The sequence below is a fragment of the Terrapene carolina genome, unplaced genomic scaffold (assembly GCF_002925995.2).
Source record: "Terrapene carolina triunguis isolate 2854851 unplaced genomic scaffold, T_m_triunguis-2.0 Scaffold90, whole genome shotgun sequence".
NCBI lineage: Eukaryota > Metazoa > Chordata > Testudines > Emydidae > Terrapene > Terrapene triunguis.
In genome coordinates this window covers 3,120,421-3,129,323 of record NW_020664441.1, presented here as the reverse complement: position 1 = coordinate 3,129,323, position 8,903 = coordinate 3,120,421, and the positions used below count along the sequence as shown (strand labels likewise).

The 8,903-nt window shown below is 47.9% G+C and overlaps 1 protein-coding gene across 1 annotated transcript; it reads right to left on the bottom strand.

Moving 5' to 3' along the window:
• Positions 1–3,275: 3,275 nt before the first annotated feature.
• LOC113406329 (protein PAT1 homolog 1-like) lies at positions 3,276–8,875 on the bottom strand. Its single transcript, XM_026650533.1, has 3 exons — positions 8,149–8,875; positions 5,081–5,230; positions 3,276–4,618 (listed from the first exon to the last, which is right to left on the bottom strand). The coding sequence occupies exons 1-3, from the start codon at positions 8,415–8,417 to the stop codon at positions 4,597–4,599; spliced, it is 441 nt and encodes a 146-aa protein (XP_026506318.1). The 5' UTR covers positions 8,418–8,875; the 3' UTR covers positions 3,276–4,596.
• Positions 8,876–8,903: the final 28 nt, after the last annotated feature.

Sequence of the window (8,903 nt, the reverse complement as noted above, 5' to 3'; positions counted from 1 at the left end):
CTTAAATCACACTCTAAGAAGTTCTCAAGCAGCATTTTGCTTACTTTGCCTATCTGTACATTTTGATTATTATTGATGGTAATGTTTCATCAGTTTGTCTGTGTAACAGTGAAATCAATGTTTACTGACATTTCCTGATAAAAATCTTATCCTTCCAAGCCTCCTTTAAGATCAAACCCCAAATACACCATGAAGCCCCCTCCCATTCAGATGCCATGCAGGCTCGGACATCACACACTCTCAACTGAGAAGATGGGATTAGAAACAGCAGAAGAGAATTGTGTGTGGTTAGATGACGCTGATACCAGATCACGGCATTGTTAACACAAATAATGAAGGATTTGGTGTATTGTACATATTGGCATTGCATCTTTAAAGTGCACCTTGATTTCTTCAGACAATCACCACTTGATCTGCAGCAACTGTGAGTTGTTACTGAGTCAGAGAGGCCCAGATCCTGACAGGTATTTAGGCATCTCACACCCACTGAAATCAGTGGGAGTTAGGCACCTCAGTACCTTTGAGGATCTTAGCCCAAGCCAATAACTAGGTGATTGCCTAATTAATTACATACACTGGATGCTCTCACTACCTTGCTCACTTTTAGAATTGTGCTTTTCTTTGTGAGCCGCTGGGGTACCAGCAGATACTCTCAAAGGGTGCATTGCCTCATTTTAATTAGATGTATAGAATAAGTATTTATTTAAAGCAGCTTCCCATCTGTGCACATTTGATATTATGCTTTACTCCAGGTATCATTTGTTCATGTAGCATTTATTCAGGTGTACCCTGCCCCACTGGAGTGGAGATGGAAATTGTTGCTGCTAGGGTAAGCTCCCTGGTTGAGTTTGAATCCCCCTTAGTTTGATAGGCTGGGCCCAGATGAGGCTAGACATCCCACTCCCTCCTCCAGTTGGCTCCATCTTGAGGTTGCATTGGGTTCTCAGCCAGACTAGGCTCCTTGTCAAGGCTTGACCAGCCTTAATGTGAATTGGGGTGAGGTCTAGAGGAGGAACAAGCCTTCTTTGGCGGCACTGTCTGAAGCCTGGATCCTCCTTTCCAAGGCTGCAGTAACACCACTGCCACTGATAATTTTTGATTGAAAGCCATCCCGTCTGGGTTCAAATAACTGGTTCTCATCTCCTCTAGAAACAAATAGCCACCCTTCTTCTTTCTGGCTTCTTTTGCTAGTAACAGCTCTTGGACATCTCCTAGCCTCCCTTCTCAATGTTGCTATTCCTTCTTTGTCTCCTTCCAGGGGACACAGCAGCAGCCAGACACTCATGAGAATCATCTCCCAAAAAAACCTTCACTCTCCCGCCATCTCCCCTAGGCTAGTATTGGTGTCTATCTCCTTTTGCCACCCAATCTGCCTCCTTCTCAGGCCCACGGGCTAGAGGAGCGAAGGGCTTTTTCCAAGGCCCAACCATCACTTCCTAGAGCAGTGGTTCCCATACTGATCCTTGCTGCCTTTTTTCAAACCAAGCACACCCAGCCCTCCAACTCTGTATTGTTAACAGTCTACCCGTATTTTAATTAAAGGGAATTAAATTGTGTTTTAAAACATGCCTTTACACATTGATGTTCAAAAATGGTGGATATTCAATAGGTGACATTAAGAAATGTTTGAATACAAGTTATTGCATCATTTGAAACTGAAATACATCATAGCCTATACTAGAATTCCTTTGCAACAACTATTACAAATATCACACATGTTGCAACATTAATATTTTCCTCTAACAAAACATCTTGCATCCATGGATCCTTGGACCTGGCATCCTCTGAGTGGGAGTCAGATGCCTTGCTATGCTCCCTGGACTTCACTTCTTTTTGATTGTAGGAAGGAGCGGTGGTATCTCCTGAGACTACCCATTTCTAGCACCAGCATGAGCAGTCACTCCCAAGTATAATGTGGATTTTCTTAACTTGGGGTCTCTCTCTATTTCAATAGCATCACTCTCCATTGAAGGCAGCTTGCTGCTGGATTGCTAAAATGAGCCATTGCCTCCTTATTCACCTGGAGTCCTTGCGGCTAACCCTGGCCTCGAGAAAAGGCTGCTTCCATCTACAGGAGCTGCCCAGGAGACCGCACACCCCTGGAAAGAAACCACTCCAACTGGTTCAGAACACAGCAGCTGACGTACTCAACAATGCAGGGTGGCAGTGCCACCTGTCCCCAGTGATGTGATCTTTTCAGCTCTTGCTATGCCAGTATGTACCCGTATCACGCACCAATGGCAGCTTAGCTGAGATCTGATTATACATGTAGCTCTGGGTGCTGAACAGATCAGCCCTGGCACTTTCTCAGGCTGCTCCTTTGGTAGGTAATTGATGCTTGCGCTGAGATTCCATTAGGAACAACTTCATCATCCAGCCATTCCACTTCAGCTACAGGAAGAGGGGAGAGTGCCTAACTGCACCTGCTAAAAAGGATTGTCAGCACACACATGGGAGACCTCAAAGGTTAAGCTGGCTGCTATTAAGGGTAGCAGTGTTGATGATTCAGGACATATTATTCCCTCTGAACCAGTAGCAAGAGCCCACACATCCCCTTTTTCAAATGAGACATGAAACAGAAGTGCAGAGTTCTTGGTTGTTAAAACATCCCTGGCGCTTTTCACAAAAGTTGGCAAGTTCACAAGACGGTAACAGTGGGGTCCTGGCCAGGTTCCACCTTGAAGATTTACATTGATTTTACAAGTCCTGCAATTTCCAGTGCAGATGTTCTTAACATCCTGCCATAACTTTCAGTAGTGGTGCCACACCCTGTTAAACAGCTCCCGCACTCCGCTCCCGAGACTATGATCAAGACAGAGCATAACAAAGGACCATTATGATCATCTAGTCTGCCCTCCTGCATAGTTTGGCCAGAGAATGGCATCTGGCAATTCCTGCACTGAGCCAATGTTTGGTTGAACTAGAGCATATTGTTTTAGGAAGATGTCCAATTCTGCTTCAACAAAGAGATGGAGAATTCCCCCACAGCCCTTGGCTAGTGATTCCAATGGCCGATTACCCTCATTTTTGAGGCACAAGTTTTTATTTCCAGTCACAAAATGTCTAGCTTCAAGTGCCAGATCTTGGCTAATGCTATACTTTTGATCACTAAATTAAAGAGCCCTCTATCAAAATCTTTTCTGCACCTCAGGCTTTAGAGGTAAGATATTTGCTGATATCCTGTCTGGAAGGCACTTTGGGATGATGGAGAGAGCTCAAAGAGGCACAAGACCACCAAGTGGAAGGAAGCACTCTACTCTCCCCCAAGTATACAATTCATTTTTATTTACAATACCCTATAAAAATGTAAATTTAGAAACTTTTATTTTCATCAGAACCAAAAATGAGGAGGGAGGGAAGCACAAAAAAGGAATAATATAATAAAGGAACGGTCCACTTGATCGGTTGTGAGGGAAATGGAGGGTGCGGGGTGTGTGGGTGTGTGTGTGTGTAGGGAGAGGAGTTATGGGGAGGTGGTTTTGGTTGGAGGGGAGAATACTTTGGGGAGAGAGGGATTAGGAGAAAGCAGCTGATTTAGGAGGAGGGGCAGCTGGTTAATAGGGAGGAGTTTACTGGTTGTAGAATACCTACATGTGCAAATATTTTTTGTCGTTAAAAGCAAAGAAAGATTAAAAACCCCACCACATTCCAAAAGGAGCAAAACAGCAGGATCTAGCAGTGGTTGGGTATGGAAAACTCATTCAGATTAGCAGCTCTATCCACTAGAGATCAAAGCCAGGCCCCTTGGTTATTGTCTTGGAGGGCTCTTGACAGCATGGGCCTGAACCAAGGGGCAGGTGTGAGAGAGAGGGGTGCAAAACGATTCCCAGGAAGACGAGGCAAGTGTGCAAAGGCGTGTGTTCACTGTGTCATGGGATTAGGACGGGTGACAGAGGGGAGCCCAGTTTGTGCAACTTCAGAAAGAACGAGAAGCCCATGCCGAGCTGGAACAGGAAAGCCCACCCTGTGCAGTGTGAGGGGTGGGACGAAAACTCAGTGCTTGGATATGAGAGGGGGGAGCCAACAGATTCTCACGTCTTAGCCAATGAGCAAAGATTGAAGAAAGAAACAGGGTCAGAGGGCCAATCATCTAAAAGTCACACCCTCCTAAACATTTAGGAGACATTGGGCAGCAGATGTCTCTCTAGGCCCCCAACTCCACCTTCCAGAGCACATGGGGATTCTCCCCACAACTAGCTGTCTCCCTAGCTATCTGGATTCTGCATTGACAGGGGGCAGGAAGGAGGAGAGGGTGGGTTCCTCACCAGTCCCTCAGTAGCCTGAATGTGGTGGTGGCGGGGGGAAGACAGGGGCTGTGTCGGGAGAAAGCAGCAGCTGTTGTGAAGATGCAGAGGGAAATGGGAACGCAGCAAGGACATGCCGAATTGCAACCTAGCAGCGAAGGGTGGCAGGAGAAACCAAACACACACCCATCCAAGTTCACAGAGCAAAAGAGAGGTCTCCCGTGCCAGATATCCAAGAGAAAAATCCCACAAGGCTTTGCTTCAGGGGAGCAACTGCCTCCCTTCCTCCACTGCAATCCTCTGGTGGCGGCGGCAAGGATGGCAGCCGGCATTGAGGACCCGTCAAGACCTCCTACCGTATCCCCTGCACTAACCTGGCAGGGCAGAAGAAACGAGAACAAGAAAGTTAAATAGCCGCAGTACTAGGGTGTGATGGAGATCTGTGTCCCCCCCCTTGGCTGGAGCACATGCAGACATTCAAGCCTCATCTAACAGCACTGAGTTCACTTGTCTTCATCACTGCCTGTTCAGCATTGGCAATTCCCACTTTTCTGCTCTCCTAAAACCCCTGATGGTTTAACTGTGGAGAGTGGGGCTGAACGCCTGAATCTCCCCCTCCATACCCTTCTAACTCTACGTATCTCCTGGCCACCTCTTCCCCAGCCATACTCCTTCCTCCCCACCCCCAAGCATCTCTGACCTCCACTCAGCTCCTGACAACAGACCCTGACTCCCCGTTCCTCACTTGCTCAACTCCCTGCCCCCCTCCCTGTTATTACACAAGGGAAGCAGGACAGCAAACATAGCACTAAACCAGATGAGAAACAGGGACTTACTGCAACTTTGTCTCCAGCACGTTCAGCTTCTGCTGATCAACATAGCGAGAAAAAAGGGACAGCAGATTAGAAGGGGTGGATACTGGCTTTGCCAGCACTGCTTCAGGGATCTGCAGAAGCTCTCGGGTTGTCATGGACATCAGCTCTGTCCTGCCAAGGAGAAGGACACAGACGAAGGTGTGAGCAGGTGGCGAGATGACAGAACTTCCCTGCATCAGCCCAGGTGGATGACAGAGGCACAGGAATGGGAGTTCTACTGATAGCCTAATTGGGTATTGGGTGTTTGCTATATGACTATATTGGTGTAGTTTAATAGAGAATACAAGGCAAAACAAGCAGGAAGGAAACAGAATGGCTCCAGATAAGCCATTCCTCTGCAAACAATTGAGGGTCATTAAGAGACAATATCATGACCAGGAAGAGGCCCATGCACATGGGAGATCAAAAGGACTGTAGCTATTCAGAAAGGGATTCCCTCAAGAAGGATAAGAGGGAAGGAGGGAAAGTTGCTCAGGGGAACCAGACTAAGCCGTGGTCTACACTACAGAGCGAGGTTGACACAAGGCACCTTATGTTGACCTAACTAAGTATCCACACTAAAATTTTGCTCCCGCCAACATAACTTGCCCGCTATAACAACTTAATAACTTCACCTCCATGAGCAGCATAGGGTCAATATGAATGTAGCTAGGTTGACACAGCATCAGTGTAGACACTGCCTTGCTTACATTGACTGTTGCGGGCTTTCAGGAGCCATACCACAGTTCAATCAATGCAAGTACTCCTGGTGAGGACGTTCATCGCTGACACAAGTAGCAAAGTGCAGATGCACACAAGCGATGTAATTACTGCAAGCTTTGTTCCTCCTGTTAAAATTTGCTCCTGTTATCTTTGGCTTAAGAAGGCTCTATGGTCAGTTTATTCACCTCTGGTCAGATGCCCCCAAGACAAGAAACCGCAAGTGTCCAAATCAGCTGGACCCGCTGGGTAAGCACAGTGGATACACAGTGTGCTATAGCCCAGGGGCTGGTCTAAGCATGGGAGAAGGGTGAAATTCCACCCCGAGACAGGTAAAGGCACAAGGCCTGACAGCTGAGGGGTGCACTGAGAGAGACCAGAAAGGGGCAGAGGTGCAGCCAGTCCTATGAGAAACTTTTCCCCACACAGTCACTAATGAAACCAAAGCCAAACAAAAAGTGAAAGAGGGTAAGTGTCAAGAAGCACCATCATGTGCTAGTGAAACCCTAAGCAATGGTTCCTACTGGAAAAGGCTCAAAAAGTCTCCACCAACTTGGCTGAAATGCCACTGGGAGACCGTTTGAGAGGTAGGAATCACTCAGTCAGGCTCCATGTGAGGATCCAGTAGGGCAGGGGTGGCCAACCTGAGCCTGAGAAGAAGCCAGAATTTACCAATGTACATTGCCAAAGAGCCACAGTAATATGTCAGCAGCCCCCTATCAGGTCCACCCCACTGCTCCCAGCGCCTCCCGATCAGCTGTTTCGTGGAGTGCGGGAGGCTCTGGGGGTAGGGCATGGCAGGCTCAGGGAGGGGGCGGGAAGGGGTGGAGTGGGGGCAGGGCCTGTGGCAGAACCAGAGGTTGAGCAGTGAGCACCCCCTGGCCCACTGGAAAGTTGGCGCCTGTAGCTCCAGCCCCAGCGTCGGTGCCTATACAAGGAGCCGCATATTAACTTCTGAAGAGCCGCATGTGGTTCCAGAGCCACAGGTTGGCCACCCCTGCAATAGGGTATGCAGGCCATGGTTTAGTTCCCAGAGACAGCTGGAACGGCCTATAAGAAGTCAGCTAATTAAGAATGGCTCAACAGTCAGACTCTGAAGAACTCTGGGAATCATCTGAGTCCAGATTGGTCACCACTTTGGCCACACCCAGTGCCTTAACAATTGACCAGCCAGAAGGGACCAGGAGATCGTCTAGTCTGACTTCCCGCATAACAAAAACCAAAGAATGTCACCCAGTTACCCCTGTACTGAGCTCAGTAACTTGTGTTTGACTAAAGCAACTTCCAGAAAGGCCTCCTATCTTGATTTGAAGACAGACATCAAGAGGTGGGGAATCCACCACTTCCCTGGATCGTCTGTTCCAATGATCAATCACCTGCACTGTTAAAAATTGTGCCTTAAGTTGAATTTTTCTGGCTTTAACTTCCAGCCACAGGTTCTTGTTCTGCCTTAGATGACAGATTCCTGTAGCACCCAGTATCTTCTCTCCATGAAGGTGCGGATACACTGTAATCAAGTCGTCTCTTGAACTTTTTTGGATTGAAGTAAGCAGACTGTACTCCTCGAGTGTCTCACTAACAGGCATTTTCTCCAGCCCTTTGTAGTTCTTCTCAGCACTCTCTCCAATTTTTCAACATCCTTTTTACAAATGTGGATATCAGAAGAGCTGAAAGTGTTCCACTATCTGTCTCAACAATGCCATATACAGATGGAAAAATCACCTCCCTGCTGTTTCTATATCCAAGGATCATATTAACCCGTTTTGCTCCTTCATCATACTAGAAGCTCATGTTCAGTTGTTTTCCTTCTATAACCTTAAATCCTTTTCAGCCATTTGGAGTCCCATGATTCAGCCAGAGACTGCATTCAGCAAAACTATGCACCGTCACTGTGGTGCCTCTGTGGCTCTCTGGACTCCAGTGCAGAATGTTCCCCTGGCAGCCAGGAAGTGTCCACTCCTTCAGTGGGGCTCACCTCCTCCACAACTGTAACTCCAAAGCAGGCCCAGAGAGAACCACTGAATATCAGTTCCTGGATGCACAGGAGCTTTGTAAGTAACAGACCCCCGTCAGCAAGACACCAATAAGAAACCTGGAATTACTGTAGCAGGCTGCCAGCTCACAGGGTGATCCCTCCTCCGGCTGGGGAGTTGTGGGTTCTGTTCCAATTCCTAATCCTATGCTCTGACTACTAGACCAAGCCCCATCTGCTGTCAGGAGGCCATATTACTCAGCATCTACCCTGATCCAGGGTATGCTCTACTCACCACTGGTCAACATGCATTGTCCTCAAAGGGGGGACGCAGCTAAGGGATGCAGCTGGGACTCACCACTGGTTGTCCTGCATTAGCTCCGTACCAGCATTGGAATTCTGCAATTCCTCCCCACGACTCAGGACCAAGTACAGCAGGGACAGGCCAAACTGCAGAGAGAGAAGAAGTAAGACAGCATGTGCGTGGAGGAGGGGACGACTCTGGGCCTGACCCACAGCAGGAAGACTCTTCTCTCTTCCTGGTGCTGCTATACCACCACATTTCCTACTCCTGAGTTTGGAGCCTTCACTTCCCCTTTTCTGCCCTCTGCCTTTCCCCGTGCCCATTCTGACTGCAGCCAGTATCTGCGAGGCCTACTCCAGCACAGGCACTGTTTTCAGAGGCCAACAGTCTCATTTATTATTTGTATTACCACAGCACCTGGGAGCCCTAGTCATAGACCAGGACCCCTAGATACAAGACTTAGTAACAACAAAGAGGAAAAGAGTCAGATTAAGACACAAACCATCTACCTAACATGCTTAGCCTGAGACTGTGCAAGAGCAACACTGGGCAGGATTGGAAACGTGAGGTGTTGCTTTGCTACAACTACAACATGTCTTCTCTTTCCCTTCAGCTTTCTGGATATGTGCTTCTTGGTTTCCCGTCTGTCTGTAATAGCCCCATTATACTTTTCTGGTTCCTCTGCTGTGCCAGGTTTAATCAAAGCAGACACTCCCCCTGCCCAGAAGTAGCCTATTCCCAGATTCATCAAAGATTGTAATTCAATGCAGGGACTGTACAATTCCCATAGCGCTGTTCCACCTTTGCAG

Excerpts from the sequence above, each read along its gene's own strand:
- LOC113406329 (XM_026650533.1), bottom strand. The coding sequence starts at position 8,417 with ATGGGCACGGGGAAAGGCAGAGGGCAGAAAAGGGGAAGTGAAGGCTCC. Across the intron at positions 5,231-8,148 it reads CTAATGCAGGACAACCAGTG|GACAGAGCTGATGTCCATGA; the intron begins GTGAGTCCCAGC and ends TCTCCTTGGCAG. Across the intron at positions 4,619-5,080 it reads GTGCTGGAGACAAAGTTGCA|GTTAGTGCAGGGGATACGGT; the intron begins GTAAGTCCCTGT and ends CTGCCCTGCCAG.